Genomic DNA, 17236 nt, shown 5'->3' on the forward strand with positions numbered 1-17236 from the left:
GCCTGAGAGTCTTCAGTCCACTGTCCCTCTGTCTGCTTCCAGGCTACACTGTATCAATTACACTGTATCCGTGGGTTGCATGTAAAAATTCTACTTTGAAAACTCTTCAAATGCAAATAAATGAGAAAGAGTGGCTTTCTCAGGTCTCAGGGATTCATCAGTGGGATTATTTTGCAGCACTTGCCATGGCGTCCTGTCATGAGATCATGTTGAGGTCACGAGGCTCATGTTCTCTGTATGAGTCCAAAATTGATAGATACAGTGAAACTTTAAACCACCAGTCACAATTTGTTTTTATAACAGTTAATTTGACCAAAAAAAAAATTAATGATTCTTTTGAACCATTACTTTTTTTTTTATTTATTTTTTTTACTTTTGTTAAAGTAAGACTAGGTTTAAAGTCCAATCTCACTATCTCCCACAAGGTCCAATGCTGTGAACCTCAGCACCGGGCACAGAGAAATCATCATCATGACAGATGGCTACCTGTGGTTTGAAGGGTTGCCTTTCCCCCGTGTTGGTTGGAGCTGTGATGGCCTAAAAGAAGCATGTACTAAATTTGTGATAAAGGACGAAGACACAGTAATGGTGTCATACCCTAAGTCAGGTAAGGAAACTAGAAAGGAACTGTCCAGGAGAACGGCGAGGGCTGTGTTCCTCCCCTGCTCAGCAGATGGAGTTCATGACCTCTACAGCCAGTGAGCCCTGCTTGGGGGAGGAAGGGGCAGTGCCCCAGGCCACTTCCACTCAGACTAGGACACAGGGACATAAGTGCTCAGCAGGGGTCAGCTAAGCTACTGCAGGAAGATACAGGAGTGAATCCTAATGTCACCCAGGCATCTGTGTGGTGGCCTGGGAGGGGGGTGGCAGAGAATGACCAGTGAGCACTTAAGGGTGAAATACCAGCTCCATAGAAATGAAAGAGGGAGTGGGAGGCCATGGGGTGAGGAGGGGGATTTTAGAGCAGGAGGGTCAGCATGGACAAGGGCTGGGAATCAGACAGGAGCCTGAGAAATTCAAGGGACTGAAAGGACATGCATCATAAATCTATGTGGTGGGCCTGGGGGCAGGGGCATTGCAAACAGGGTGAGGATTGAGGCCAGTGTCCTTGGAAGGGGCACTGTGCTGGGAAGTCAAGGGAAAGGGGAACATATAAAACTGACCTCAGCAAACAGCCAAGAGGTGGAGCAACCTAAAATCCTTTCATAGATGAATGCATAACAAAATGTGGCGTGTTGATACAATGGGATATGATTCAGCCTTCACAAGGAATGTCTGACACCCTCTATAACACAGATCGATCTAGAGGGTCTTCTGCTAAATGCAGTATGTTGGGCACAACAGGACAAATGCTATAGGATTCCATTGGTGCAAAATACCTAGTGTATTCAAGTTCATAGAAACAAAAAGACAATGGTGGGTTCCAGGGGCTGAAATATGGGGTTTTTAAATAGGGAAATGTTGTTAAGGAGCATGGTTTTTCACCATGAAAGGTTTCTCAACATTGATTGAGCAAAATGAGGAATGTGCTTAACAATGTTAAGCACCACTCACAGTGTGCTTAAAATGGGTATGAGGTAAAGTTTATGTTATGCATTTCATCATTATGTGTTTGTTCACAATCCAGGTTGATATGAGTGACTATCACTTTTCCTTCCTTATCTAGGATCCCACTGGGTGATTGAAATTCTCTGTCTGATTCACTCCAAAGGGGATACCAAGTGGATTCAATCTGTGCCCATCTGGGAACGCACACCCTGGTTAGAGACAGATGTAGGCTATAAAATGTTAAATGAGAGAGAGGGCCCACGGCTCCTGGCCTCTCACCTCCCCTTCCATCTCATCCCCAAGACTTTATTCACTTCCAAGGCCAAGGTCAGTGCCTAATGTTTGATCAATGACTTTTTTCCCTTCCATGTGCCTAGATAATCCCTGCAGATCTTGCTGGGAGTCTGCTTATTGGTAAATTGGGTGAGAAATAACATTCTCAGATATGAGGTGTGGTTGACGTGGCCACAACAAGACCACACTGAGGGCCAGGATGTGGACCATTACACAGATTACCTTGCCAGATTCAGGAAAGTCACAGGCTAATGCCAGAATATTAGAAAACCACTCTCCTGTGCAAGCAGAATTTATAATCTACACCGGATTATCCCAGCCTTGCAGCTCTTTAAGACGTCAGCCTGTATTAATTCAATAAAAGCCTCCTGCCAGGTAGGTGGAAGCAGGGAGGTCAGTGTTGCCCACATGGGAGCGGAGCATGCACACATTGAAAAAGCATGGGTCCAGGGGCGGCTCAGGAGTGGTGGCCAGCTGTGTCTCCATGGCAGCCCAGGGCACACCACTGTGTCTTTGGATTTGCAGCCACTGCAGCCTCCCTCTGGCTGACAGATGATCAGCACAGACCAGGGATATCCCAGATGTGATGTGCCACAGACTCTCTTTAGAAACACACCTTTTAAAAGTGTTTGTTGACTTCTGAAATTTTTCATGGTTTTGTTTAAACAACACCAAGAAATCTAGAAAAATAATCTCCTGTCTTGGAAATGTCATAAAGTGTCTAACAGTGAGGCTGCCCCAACAGACCCACTTCCATGTCTCCTGTTGGGTTGCTTTAACCCCTGCCTGATTAAACTGGGGTCTAAGGAGACACAAGACCTCCAATAACAATACCAGGAAAGTTGGTGCAAATACAAAGTCAATTTCTGATGTTCAAGTACAAAATGGTGAGTGTGTGTGTTTGTGTGTGTGTTCACTAATCTTGAACACCAGCCTCTTCCTATGCACATATGTACACAGTTGGGAAACTATCACCCAGACCAGATTAGACTTTTCTACTATCCAGAAAGTCTTCCCACGCTCTTCCTACCAATCAGTGCCCCACACCTGAGGAAACCACTCCCTGCACTTCAGCTACACATTACTTTTGTTTATTCTTGAATTTGTATAAAGGCATTCATGCAATTTAGATGTGATATCTGTGAGATTCCTGGATGGTCTTGAGTGTGAAAATGACTATGTGTTGCTATGAATCTGAATATACCAGAACTGATTAACCCATTCTGCTGTTAGTGATCGTTCTGGGAAAGCACACACACAGCCCTCCCCACTAACCACTTAAACCTTTCCAGCAGCTTCCCATGTGGAGTCGACTAATATCCCAGAAAGAAGAGACAAGGTCTTCCTCTTCTATTCCTGCACACGAATAGTAATAGGAATGTTAAAGTATTTCATTGATGAATGTTATACTTAATTCATTAAAGGAGCCCATTGATGTTTATTAGTAGAGCTTAAGTAATAACTGCCTGGATACAGTATGATCAAGGCGGGAAATGACCAATTGAGGCTGATTTTTCATTCCTCATTTTTCCTTAATTCAAGGTGATATATGTTATGAGAAGTCCCAAAGATGTTCTTGTGTCAGGTTATTATCATCGGTCTGTGACAAAACTGAGTGAGAACCCAGAGTCACTGGAACAATATTTTCAATGGTTCTTGGAAGGAAACGGTGAGTGTTCTGTGACAGATTTGCTTCCTCTAGTTTCCTGGCCTTTCTCCTACTTTTGTGAAATCCCTTTTGAATTCTCTTTCTGTATCCTTTCCACATATTAGGAAAACAGACCACCCTTGGCTTTGTGAGTGTGGCTTGTTTCAAATACTATGCTGTTCTCCAACCCACCCATTTTCCTGCAAATGACATAATTTAGTTCTTCTTGATGACTGAGTAAGACCCATCATGTGGTGTGACATATTTATTTGTCTGTCCTTCAGTCAGGGGACACCCAGGCTGAAGTAGCTGCTGGGAGTTGGACTGCTACCAACATGGGTGTGCCTGTCGCTGTAGTGCGCTGACTTTCATTCCTTTGGGTAAATACCATGGAGCTCTGTGACCAGATCATATGGTGGCTCCATTCCTTGTCTTTTGAGGAAACTCCACACTGATTTCCATGTGGTTGTGCTAATTTCCAATCCCAACAGTGTGTAAGTGCTCCCTTTCTCTCCCATGCCTGCCAGCATTTATTATTATTTATTTATTGTGTTCTTGATGATTGCCATTCTAACTGGAGTGAAGTTGTTAAAAATGTTGGAATTTTTTTTCATAAAATTTTTGGCCATTTTCTTTCTTCTTTTAGAAATGATTGTTCATTTGCCCACCTACTCATTGGATTATTTGGTTTTTGGTGTTAAGACTTTTGAGTTCTTTATATATTCTGAATGTTAATCCTCTTTCCTCTCTCCTCTGTCTCGATTCCTTTGCTGTTCAGAAGCTTCTTAACTTGATGCCAGTCAGCAATTCTCGGTTTTCCTTCCTGAGCATAGAAGTCTCTGGAGGAGGCCGAGCCTGCACCTGGATGTTGGAATGCACTCGCTGTGTTTTCTGCTAGTCCTTGTAGTGTTTATGGTCCAATCCTGTGTTTTTTCATCCACTTTGAGTTGAGTTCTGCAGGATTTCACTTCATTCTTCTGCATGTAGCTATTTAGTTTTCCAAGCAGCAATCATTAGACTGGCTATGTTTCCTCAGTATTGGCTTCTGGTGTCTTTGTTAAGGGTCAGATGATGCCATTGTGTGGTTGCCTCTGTGTCTTCCATTCTCACCCATTGGTCTATGTGTCTGCTTTTTTTTTTTTTTGAGAGAGAGAGAGAATTTGTTAATATTTATTTTTTAATTGTTGGTGGACACAACATCTTTAATTTTTATTTTTATGTGGCGCTGAGGATCTAATCCAGTGACCTGAGCATGCCAGGCGAGCATGCTACCGCTTGAGCCACATCCCCAATCCCCTATGTGTCTGTTTTTATAGTAACAATTTTTTGTTACTATTTCTTCTTAGTATGATTTGAGACTGGGAAGAATTTAAAAAGTGATTAACTTCAGCACTATTCGTGTTTGTGTGTGTGTGTGTGTGTGTGTGTGTGTGTGTGTGTGTGTGTTGGGGATTAGACCCAGGGCCTTGCCTACGCCAGTCAAGTGCTCTACCACTGAGCCACACACCTGCACCATAGTTCATACTGCTGAGAAAGGCTTTGAATTTTTGTTTGTCATTTAATTGGGGATTGTTTCTTCTATTTCTGTCTAGAATGTCTTTGGTGTTTGATGGGGATTTCATTGAATCTGTAGAATTCTTTGGGTAATATGGCATTTTTGATTCTGGTCATTTAAGAATATAGAAGGGCTTTTCACCTTCTAGTGTCTTCTTCAGTCCCTGGTTTGTCAAGGGTTCTGCATGAGGTCTTCCTCCTCTTTGGGAAGATTATGCTTAGGACTTTTGTGTTGTTGTTTGTTTGCTTGTTTTGGTACCAGCCAGGAATTGAAGTCAGGGTCGATCGACCACTGAGACATATCCCCCCATTTTCTGATATTTTATATAGAGACAGGGTCTTGCTGAGTTCCTTAGGACCTCACTAAGTTGCTCAGGCTGATTTTGAACTTGCCAACCTCCTGCCTCAGGCTCCCAAGCTGCTGGATTTACAGGTGTGCACCATGCACCTGGCTACCTAGGTATTTTTTGAGACCATTGTGAATGAAAAGCATTCCTGATTTCTTCCTCAGCAGATTCATCATTGTTATGAAGAATAGTTCTGGATTTCGGTGTGGTGATTTTGTATCCTTCTACTCTGCGGAGTTGGTCATCGATTCTACAAGTGTTTGGGAAGAGCTTTTTTGGGTATTCAAAGCATGGTATCCCATCATCTGCAAACACTGATAATTTGGCTTCATTCTTTCCAACTTGTATTTTCTTTTCCTTTTCTTTTTTCCTTCTCTGGCCTGCTTTCTCTGACTAGAGTTTTAAGACGTTTATTGAATGGGAGATGTGACAGTGGACATCCTTGCCTTGTTCTGGATCCAGGAGCAAAGCTTCCAGTTTTTCCCAGGTTAGCATGATGTTGGCTTTGGGCTTGTCACAGATAGCCTTTAGGATGCTCAGCCAAGTTCTTCTCTCAAGGCAAAATCTATTGATGTGGTAAAATACATTTATGAGTTTGCATAAGGTGCACCCACCTTACATCCCCACAATGAAATCAGCATGTTGTGATGTATGACCTTACAGTGTTAATACAACATGTCTTGTGTTTAATCTTAATGTTGAAAAGGATTTTCTAATATTTCAATAAGGTTTTCTGTATCTGTGTTCATGAGGAATATTGGTTTGTTAATTTCTTACTTGATGTGTCTTTCTCTGGTTTGGGTATCAGTATGATACTGGCTTCATAGAATTAATTCAGGAATGTTTCCCTCTGTATTTCATTACCTAATTTGAACAGCATTTATCAATTATACATGAATCAAGGTGTCAGGGTATGAAGAGTGACATGGACAGTCCAGCCTCTGTTTGTCAGTGTGTAACCTGCACCCATGTGCCTACCCCGCAGTGGCCTATGGATCATGGTTCGAGCACATTCGTGGCTGGATGTCCATGAGAGACAGGGAGAATGTCCTGCTGCTGAGTTATGAAGAGCTGCAGAAGGTGAGCCCCCTCTCAGGGTCAGCACCTGGCAGCCCTGATTGCTGCCCCTGATATCCCTGGTCCTCAGGGTCTCCACTCTACATTCCCCGTCACAGTGTCGCCTCCCAGAGGTCAAGAAAAGTAGTGAACTTTGATCTCCATTGCTCGCTCTGCTTCTGCCTGACCCTCTCCAAGCTCCAATCTCTTTCTTCACATCTTCAATCTATTACATCTGGCAACATCTGAAGGGCCCTTCCACACCCAGGCAGAGGGCAATGGCTTATGATTGCACCTGTGGCTGCCAAGGTCTCTGCAGGCAGGACCTATGATGCTGACAGAAACCTCGTCATTAGAAGAAACTGGGCAGAAAGCATTGATCCCAGAGTTGTGTCCACCTTTCTGGCTTCTCCTCTTGACTGACAAAGTGACATGAATGTGAGATATCACTTTGTGTAGCTATTCTGAGGGGTCAGGGGCTGGAGTAACAGGAAAGTCCTGCAGATGATGCTCAGCCCTGGTGGGTGGGTGCAGGGTACAGCTGGGAACAGCAATGACTTCCAGTGACCTGAGGCACAGGGTGGTGACTGTGGAGAACAGTAATCAATCATACATTTCAAAATAGCAAACGGAAAAAATTTTGAATGTTCCCAACTAAATATAGGATTTATTTCTGAGTTTGTACATGTGCCACATTCAAAGGTTAGGTCATCCTACATCAAATAGATCCCGATTCTAACTTTATTTTTCTGATGGTGTAGAAAAATGCCACACTGAACAGCACAAAGCTGCACAGTTCTGTGTGTGATTTTTAGAGGTCCAGACATAGCTGAAAGCTTTAAGATTTTTAGAAAATTTCTTCAGAACTGTTAAGCAATGTAAGAAAAAGTAAAAGACTGAAAAGACCTTTAGAGAACAGCTGGCCTGTGAGTGTGTCTTGGGGACAGAGAAGGTGCCACAGGCACAGGCATCTGCTTCCCTTGGAGAAAGGACCCTAGTCACCTTCCTGCAGCTGCTTCCTGTTCTGCTGGGTTCTCAGCATGAGGTCAGTTCTCACCAAGGACCTTGATGCCACCTCCAGCCACCTCAGCAGCAAGCTCCCACACGTCCCTGTGATTCTCCACTCAAACCACATGTTTTTTTAAATTATTGCCACAGTTGTGCGTCTTCTTGTTATATAGTGACTGGGGATCATGAAAAAAAAAAAAAAAACACTACTAATAAAGGCTGATTGTGCCACCAGGAAGGTCTAGGATTCCAAGAAATCCTCCTTATAAAGATCTACTTCCTTGGTGTGATCTCCCAGGAATACACATCAATAATCATGGGTCAATTTTAGGGAGACATTTTAAAGCCCGATGGTTATTCAATGACAGTTAAGGATTAGTCTTTGGGGGATTTTCTCCTTGCTCATGTTGCAAGGACATTCTTTAGACGTCCGACACCTGCCTTTGGGGTGTCCTGAGCTCAGCCTCCCTGGGAAGCCCCTGTTGATCATCATGTCACCACATCCTTCACTCCCTCTGCTGGCCCCTTGCTCTTTCTCCCTCCATCCAGCACCCACTTCAGTCTTTTCCCATTTTGAGATGTCGTCCTCTCCTATTCCTCCCCCACACCCCTCCTAACACTTCTGTTCCCATTTCCCACCTCTGCTGTCCTTCCCATTCAGAGCATCACTCTTGATTGTTCACATGTAGGACCCAAGAAGCACCATAGAGAGGATCTGTCAGTTCCTGGGAAAGAAGTTGAATCCAGAAGAACTGGACTCAGTCCTCAAGAACAGCTCCTTCCAAGTCATGAATCAAAACAAGATGTCCAACTTTGAAATACTGTCTGAAACTTTCACTACTAAGAATTTCAAAATTACTAGAAAAGGTAAAATGCTGTGGTATCACAATGTATGAGAACGCTTGGAGGGCATTCTGTGTTCACCGCCTGACACTAAAGGTGAAGGAGTTGGACCTTTTCAATTTTAACCATTCATGGCCCAGAAAGCCTCTCGTGCCCTTGTGGGAAAGCTGTGTTCATGGGACTGGGATGGGCTGCAGGTACCTGGAGAAGGTTGACCCCGTCTTGGGGAGGAGGGGGGTTCTGAAGATGGTGGTGTCTGGGCCACTCCACTGGTGTTTGAGCACTGCCCTAAAGAGAGCACTGCCCTTAAGAGAGAGATACACAAAGAAAGACCAAATTGGAGAAAGTGGGGAGTGGGTCATTTGCTCTGAGACATTTTAAGGCCTCTTTTCTATGAAGAAAGATGAATCATATCTACACATTTGGAATCAGGCCTATTGAAAATATCTGCTCCGAGTAGTGGCAGAACCTGTTTTTCCCAAGTTTACGTGCACCTGGAATGGTAAACCATGGAATCAATATACCAGATCCTTCAAAGGATATTCAATAGGTCAGGATTCCTGCCACAGAGTGCCTGGAGCACAGAGCCATAAAACAGAGGACTGGGCCGGGAGGTAGGTGAGAGCCCATGCCTAGCAGAAGAAATCAATAAAGACTGTTCTACTAATGAAGATACCAATGAAAGTGGGAGTAAGAATGAGTGGTTATAGGAGAGCCATTGCCTATTAGAAATTCTGCTACTTGATATTCATTTGGGTGCCGGGTTTCTGTTCTCACAACTAAAGGGCTCAGGGGTCACTCCAGTTGAACTGGGCTGACTGGGCTGCACAAAATAACCACACAAGAGTCACAAATACCTTTTTCATTGGGGTCGCTGTGATGGCTCCTCTGACCCTAAGGGTCCACAGGAAGAGAGAGAGCGAGAGCACACACTCTTATTGAGGAGAAGCTATTCAAATGAGGCCAGGGGTCAGGTTTCAGGGGGCTGAGTCTATCTTCATGATGTCCACTGTCAGCAGGTTGACTGACACCTGGGTAGGCCTGACCCAAGGGCACAGTAAGAGAAGGGGACACACACAAGGCACTTCCATGGAAGATTCTATCCTAAACAGGGCAAGGGGTAATATCACAAAGGAACAGGTGAGCGTAACTTCACCCCTGGGGCTGTAGCAAGACACACCCATGCACCAGACACTGACCCTCGAACCCAAGAAGGGTGGGGAAAGCTCTGCCACATTTATGTGACAGAGCGCCTCAGCACCCAGCCGGGGAGTGTGACTCAATACGTGCAAGGTTGGTCACCCACATTTGGGTTAATTGGTTATAGGAGTATATTAGTTTAGATGTCATTAAATATTTCATTAATTATTTAGTTTGGGCTGGTAGGTCAAAATTAATTTATGTTATATATAATACTGTGACCACATAAGTAAAGGGTATGACTTACGTCCATATCTTTAGCTTCCCATCCACCCATCACTCAGTAACCCCTCCAAGGCTTTTTTAAAAAATTCCTTTTCTGGAAAACAAGGTATTATGCTAGTATATTACTCTTTATTTATCCTTTCAAACATTTGTTATTGAGCATATACTATGTCATTCCATTAAGTACTGATTCTTAGGTAATTTGTAAAAATGATTTCATATCCTGATATCTCAGAAATGCATACCTTATGCACATTCAGAAAGGAAGTACAGAGCTGGGGTGGTGGCTCAGAGGGAGCGAGCTTGTCTAGCATGCCTGAGGCACTGGGTTCCTTCCTCAGCACCACATAAAAATAAAATAAAGATATCGTGTCCCCCTATAACTAAAAAAATAAATTATCTAAAAAAGGAAGTACACAGAACGTATCATGTTTGATCATTGCTATGAACTAGGATGGAGATGTACGGTTCTGAGCTGAGAGCCCCACTGAGTCACTGCACTGGAGTAAACATATGAGGCCAATGGACAGAGGTGAAGGTGTCTGCTAGGACAGCACTCTGGGGTCAGGAGCAGGAAAGGTAAACACCCTGAGGAGGGGGCAGCCTGGCAAGTCTGAAGCTGAATCAGAAGACTGTGTCATGGAGCCGAGAGAGCAAATGGGCAGTCCCAGGGACGGAGTCCCAACCAACAAGGACCCTTCACCTAGAGCCTCAAAGCACCAGGGAACTTGGCTGAAGGAGAGTGGACGTCCTGGGAGACTCTGAGCCCCCAGGGACTGGAGCCACTGGATCTGGCAAGGGGTCAACATGGGTTCCTTGTGCAGAAGGAATGATCACAGGGATTGGCCAAAGCAGAGAGGCTAGGTGTGACCTGCTCTCATCACCCAGGTCTGAAATTTTGTCAGCTTGGGCCAAAGGGCTCAAAAAACAAGTGGTCAGACTTAGTTCCAGTCCAGATGTTCTGATTTATAGTCAGGATCGCTGCTTGTGGATTCTGTGCAGGATGGTTTGGGAGAGAAGGGCAGTCAGGACACACTTTCCAGACAGGTAGAAGGGGAAATGCGCATGGTGGCCAGGGGAGAAGGCCTCACCAATGACCCTGGGGTCACTCTGCTGTCTTGACAGAGCAAGGAGGAGGTCTCCATCTTAAGGCCTCTCCCTAGATCTGATCTGTGTCTACTTCATGTTTTCTAGGCATCTCTGGGGACTGGAAGAATCACTTCACAGTGGCCCAAGCTGAAGCCTTTGATAAAGTTTACCAGGAGAAGATGGCGGGGTTCCCCAAAGAGCTGTTCCCATGGGAGTAATGTCCTCCCCAAATTCCAGATTTTATATGGATACTGACATTGGTTTCCTGTCCTGGGACATGTATACATCTTGATGGTTCTTAAGATAAAACACATTTCTAAAAGGAAGGGGGAAGGAAGGTTAGGTAACATCAAGAGCCAGTGAAATATAAAATGATAGATGAGGAAAAGGAGTCTAGTCCTATAGAGAAAGGACAATGGGAGAGGGAGGGTCCTGGCGGGGAAAGTGGGATCATGCACTAAAATGGATTCCCATGCACCAAGGAGTTTTTCCAAATGAACCCAACATATGTATACGTACAAAGCTGTGACAAAAATTTAAAAATGTGCTTCTTCATTCTGGAGTCTTGAATCATATATTCTTCTTTCTCTGATCACTTGCTTGTAAAAATTACTGGGACTTCAATATTCACTTCATCACATCCTAGCCCTTAAAATGATCTTTGTAGTATTTCAAACACACAGATGCTTACAAACATAATATGAATATTACCCACCATGGTGTCTACTTTTCAATGAAGAAATACAATACAGGAGTAGTTAACGTTCCTTTTCTGTTACGTGTATCACCAGCATTTATGATGATGATGATGTAGAGGAGTATAATTTCCAACCTACATTTGTTTTAATTCCTGGTGTGTGTTACAGCATCAATCAAAAGTGGTATGAATAAAACTTTTAATACTTACATAAATGGTGAATGGTGCAATATATTCATAGACTCTCATTTCTACTCAGCATTTAAGAGATGGTTTTATGTGAGCTGACATGTATAGAGTCGTTCCGAATTAAATTGAGACTTGGGACACAGTTGAGTCACCTGTTCTGCTGTAAATGACTCTGGGTTTGTCCCTCACCAATTCTCCCACATTTAAAGCAGTGTCTGGAAGCATAAGAAAAACAAAGGTAGGAGGTGTCCTAGGATGTACATTTAGTACTGAACTGTTCTGACGTTTAGTCTGACTGGTAACTTATAGGCCTTTTATGGGTGATACCAAAATTTCTCCAATAATCTTGTAATTAATGTAATATTTAAATAAACTTTTTTGCCACTGCCTGCTTTGAGTTTGGTGTGAAATTCACTAATTTGGAGGACATGCAGCTGAGCTATATAGTATTGGTCTCCCATTTCGAGGTGTTGAAGACCTTGGAATTTGAACAGAAACTTTTTAACTGCTAGAAAAAGGCATGGGGTCATGTCTCTGACATATAGTGGCAGGTATTGACTTCCTCAATAATACACCTAAAATACAGAAAATAGAACAAAGGTTAACAGAAAGATACCAAATTAAAAGATTCCGCACAGCAATGGAAGCAAGTATGTGAAGTAAGATACTAAAGAATGGGAGAAGATCATTGCCAGCTACTCTTCTGACAGAATGTAATAAGAACTCAAAAAAAAAAAAAAACTTAACACCAAAAGCAGAATTATTTTTTAAATACATGACTGTGGAATGCATTACAATTCTTATAATCAATTAATTATTTTAAAAAACCACATGGGCAAATAACATTTTCCACTAGAAGAAATACAGATGGCCCACAAATATATGAAACATTATTCAATATTCTTATCAATCAATGTAATGCAAATAAAAACCAATAAGAATTTATCTTCACATAGAATGTTAAGTATCAATAATAATAATAAATTCTGGTGAAGGCATGGGAGAAGGGAAACTTAGGCACTGTTGGTGCAATTAGAAGTTAGCACAACCAGTATGAGGATAGGAATGGAGATTCTTCAAACACTAGGAAGGGTACCACCACATTCCCCAGCTCTATCTGTGGTATTATTCAAAAGAATTCCAGTCATCATATTATACAACAGTAAATTCACACCCAAGTTTATACCAGTGAGATTTACAATAAGTAAGTTAAGGGAGTCATTTTGTCAAATGTTGAGTGCATAATAAATGCGGTATATATTCATTAGGAAGTTTTGTTCAGCCATAAAGAGGAACAAACTTATGCCATTTGCAGGAAAATGGATAAAAATGGAAAACATTTTTTAAGTATAATAAGACAGACTTAGAAAGACAATGGTCATATATTTCATATCATATGTAGAATGTTGAAAGAAAAAAGAAAATAGCAGAGACAGTACAAAGGTAAATGAAAGAGACAGGAGAGTCTTGGAAATGAATCACGGAAGGGAGGAGTGGGTGGAAGGGGAAAGCTTGGTCCAGCAGTGAAGCAAACCTCATTATGCTCTGCGCATGCATGAATACATCACCACAAGCCCAAGTATTCTGTGCAATCCTAATGCACAATAAAGCCCTCTGTGTGGGCTGCTTGGATAACTCTTTCCAATACCTTTATGTTCGCAATGTGGGAAGGTTTTTCCAATTGCTCATGGAAATACTTAAACAAATACACATATTTTGTTTATAGTATGTTTAGTTTGATAGAAATCCCTGTGATGCTGTTTTAATGAAACAGAATTTGATTGTCATTTCTGCCGCTGAGTAATACCATAATTTTAATTACTAATTTTTCAGATGCTCTCTCTGTGGTCATCTCTCTGGGTTCAACGGTTAGCTTCTATATTTACTGTTTATTGAACACTGCGTTGTGCCCTACTTTCCTTTACATAAAAGCAATTACAATAGAAACTTACTCATAAATTGGTTGTACTATACATGATATAATGTGGCAAGCAATAAAACAATATCTAGCACATACTGAGTGCTAAGAAAATGGTTTATTTAGCATTGTTGGCAATCTTGCTCCTATTACTACAACCAATAACAATAAAATGAACATTGTACAATGATTCTTCTATTAAAAAACAAAACCTCCAAACTTCATATGGCATGCAAATGTATGAACCCATTTTATTGATGGAGAAACTTTGCCTTAAAAGTTAACCAACCATTCTAAGTTCTTCCTGCTGGTAAATATGTGTTGGGGATCAAAATTTCATGTCATCTTATTCTGGCATGAGCTAAGTCTTATGACATTGTAGTTGTGTGGTCAGAATTTACTGATTTTGTTAACCAACTACACTCTTTGTGGGTCTTGGTATCTATCCAGGTAAAACTGTATTTTATTTATGGAGAGTGAACAGTGTTGATGCCTAGTGGATTCCTCCAGAACAATTACTGAGATTTATATTGTGCATAATTTTGTCTGGACCCCTTATACTGGATGGACAGCTTGGCTGGGTATAGAGTTGTTGGTGCAGAGGTAGGGTTGGCTCAGTGACAGAGCACTCATGGAGCATGTGTGAGGCCCTGGGCTCGATCCTCAGCACCACATAAAAATCAATAAATAAAATAAAGATAAGTGTTAAAAAATTATTGGTGCACACACTTATATGAATAGTTTCATAGCATTTCCCTCATATTTTTCTGCCAATGAATGTTGTTGTGACATATTTGATAATCTGATAAATTGGTACCTAAATGTCTGTTAAGTGTTGAATGGAAAAATAGAGAATGGCACATATAAGTAATGCAATCTGGTCAGTCTAAGAAAGGCATGCAATGCAATTTCTTATGGCAGCATGGATGGACATGCAGTACATTATAAGTGACATCAATCAGTCACAGAAAAACCCATACTACACTTGTAATGGCATATAGAAAAGATGACATCGGAACAGCAGAGTGGTGCTTAACAGACACAGGGATGGTAAGGAGCAGAGGACGAGGGAGTTTGGTCAATGGGTACGGTTTTACAGGTAGACTGGAGAAATATGTCCTGGTGTTCCATGGCACAGTGTGCCATATGGTCAACAATAATGCATCATATGTGTCGAATTAGTTAGAAGTTAGAAGTAAGGGTTATTTATAACTCTGTCCTTTGGGAAAGCTTAGAGTTATCAGGTGCTTCAAGTTACATACTTTTACTCTATGGATATATCAGTATAAGATCTTTTTTTTTTTTTACTTATTTCATACATGACAATAGTGGAATGCATTATCTTTGTTATTTTATGAATTTTCTCTTGTTGAGAAACTTTGGGTTCTTTTTTAGAAATTGCAATTATTTCTATGTCTGTCTGCTATATATAATCACTTTCTAAAAGGGTGTTTATTTTTAAACATAGTTTTCTTTTTTTCTTGCATCTCTATGTTTATATTCCTCCTTAAATTTGATGATTGTGAATATGGTGGCAGTCCTTTGAATCACATCTTCATTTATGATGAATTTTAGTGCTTTTACCTGTTTCTAACTTTAGTTCTATAGGTTTCTGCATAATATCCTTCTGTTGAAAGGGTCAGAGTTTGAGGTAATTGGGGTAATACTTGCCTTTGTTCTCAACAGTGAGGGGACCTTATTCCGATTGTGGATATGTAAATCCAGAGAGAGGGGAAGAGGGAACGGAGAGAGAGGATGGACGGAGGTAGGGAGGGAGGAGAGGGGCTAGAGATGGGAGAGATGGGGACATGGTGGGAGGGAGGGAGGGAGGGAGGGAGGGAGGGAGAGAGAGAGAGAGAGAGAGAGAGAGAGAGAGAGAGAGAGAGAGAGAGAGAATATGAATATAGCTATGATAATTCAGGAATTCATGGGTCATTCTTTTTAGTCAGCCCAAAGTACTGACCTATCAACATCACAAAGGAAAGGGTATACTGCTTGTTTAATTTTACCAAAAATAAATGCCATGGAAGAAACAGCAGGCAAATTGTATAAAGCAAGACATTCTCCATGGTGCTACCTCTTAGTTCTCCATATTCAGAGCTTGGATATAGTGAGTGGCTGTAAGAGGAGCCTGAATTAACAATGAAAACTGCCATCAGGCCTCTGATCACATCCTGGACCACACAGGTACAAGACAAAGGAAAAAGCTACACAAAGCCCAGATAATCAGCACATTAGAAAGTTCTTAAAGAAGGAAACTCATCACTACTTGAAAACACAACAGTTACTGGAATAAATTCATTTACTTCACTCTCAAAAAGGCCCAGAATTTGAGGCCAAGCTCTTGGGGAATGAGAAGGATTGACGTTCAGCTAGGAAGCCAAGGAAGATGGGAGGCTCTCACCACAAAGCCATGAGAGGGAGCCCAGGTGCTGAAGGAAGAGAGGGAGGGAAGCAGGACTGGGCTGGGAGTGGGCAGAAGGCACCATAACGGCAGACCTGTAGGTGGCGCTCCCGAGGCCTGGTTGGCCCATTGTCTTACTTCACTTTATTTTGCTGTATTCAGGATGAGATAACTTGGGTACATTGAGGTCAAATTATCCTTTTATTTCAGGTCCATTTACATATGTTTTAAAAGTTCTAAACACAGCACTTGTTTTTTTATGCTGTAAAAACCACTGGGAATGAAAATAAATCTACGTTGGAAATTTCACTCTTCCAGATCATCATCATCATAATAAATTCAGGAGACACAAGTAATAGAAAGGAACCTCAACTGGTTATAAATTTTATTTCTTGTTTTAAAAATGAGACACAATGGTGGGATAGTCATTTTATCTTTGCAGGCCTCTATGTGTTTGAAATATTAGTTAGATTATTTAAAAGCTAGGATGTGGTGAAGTGAATAGGAAAATTCTAGTAATTTTCAACAGGTAATTGATTAGAGAAGAAAAACATATAATTCAAGTAAGCAGAATGGCAAATTGGGTTTTTATTTTTTGACACAGCTGTTATTGTTACATGCTTAGTGTTGAGATCTTCCGTAAAGTTATCCATGCAATCAATTTTAGATCACAATCCTTCTTTCTCTGCTGTGCGCCCCCCTTACCCATTCTCCTTCCTCTGACCGACTAGACTTCCTTTTACTCACCTATTATTTTACATTTCATTGGTTCTTCATGTTATCCTATCTTTTCCTTCCTTTTCTCATAGAAATGGTTTTTATATTAAGAACCTCCCAATCCTGTAAATATCCCAAGACAGGAAACAATGTCAGTATCCATAAAACATCCAGAATTTTTGGACATTACTCCCATGGGAACAGCTCTTTGGGGAAACCCGCCATCTTCTCCTGGTATGATTTATCCAAGGCTTCAGCTTGGGCCACTGTGAAGTGATTCTTCCAGTCCCCACAGATGCCTGGAAAAGATGAAGTAGACACAGATCAGATCTAGGGAGAGGTCTTAAGACGGCAACCTCCTCCCTGCTCTGTCAGGACAGCAGAGTGACCCTGGGTCATTGGTGAGGCCTTCTCCTACCTGGCCACCATGCGCATTTACACGTCTATCTGCCTGGAAAGTGTGTTCTGACTTCCCTCCATTTTCAAAGCAATCTGTACA

The 17236-nt window shown here is 41.9% G+C and overlaps 1 protein-coding gene across 1 annotated transcript; it reads left to right on the forward strand.

The window, feature by feature from the left end:
* The first annotated feature begins 471 nt into the window (after window positions 1-471).
* On the forward strand, window positions 472-11030 carry LOC114080044 (sulfotransferase 2A1-like). Its single transcript, XM_071604259.1, has 6 exons — window positions 472-607; window positions 1667-1875; window positions 3385-3511; window positions 6377-6471; window positions 8145-8322; window positions 10918-11030. The coding sequence occupies exons 1-6, from the start codon at window positions 472-474 to the stop codon at window positions 11028-11030; spliced, it is 858 nt and encodes a 285-aa protein (XP_071460360.1).
* Window positions 11031-17236: the final 6206 nt, after the last annotated feature.

Source organism: Marmota flaviventris, chromosome 18 (assembly GCF_047511675.1).
Source record: "Marmota flaviventris isolate mMarFla1 chromosome 18, mMarFla1.hap1, whole genome shotgun sequence".
NCBI lineage: Eukaryota > Metazoa > Chordata > Mammalia > Rodentia > Sciuridae > Marmota > Marmota flaviventris.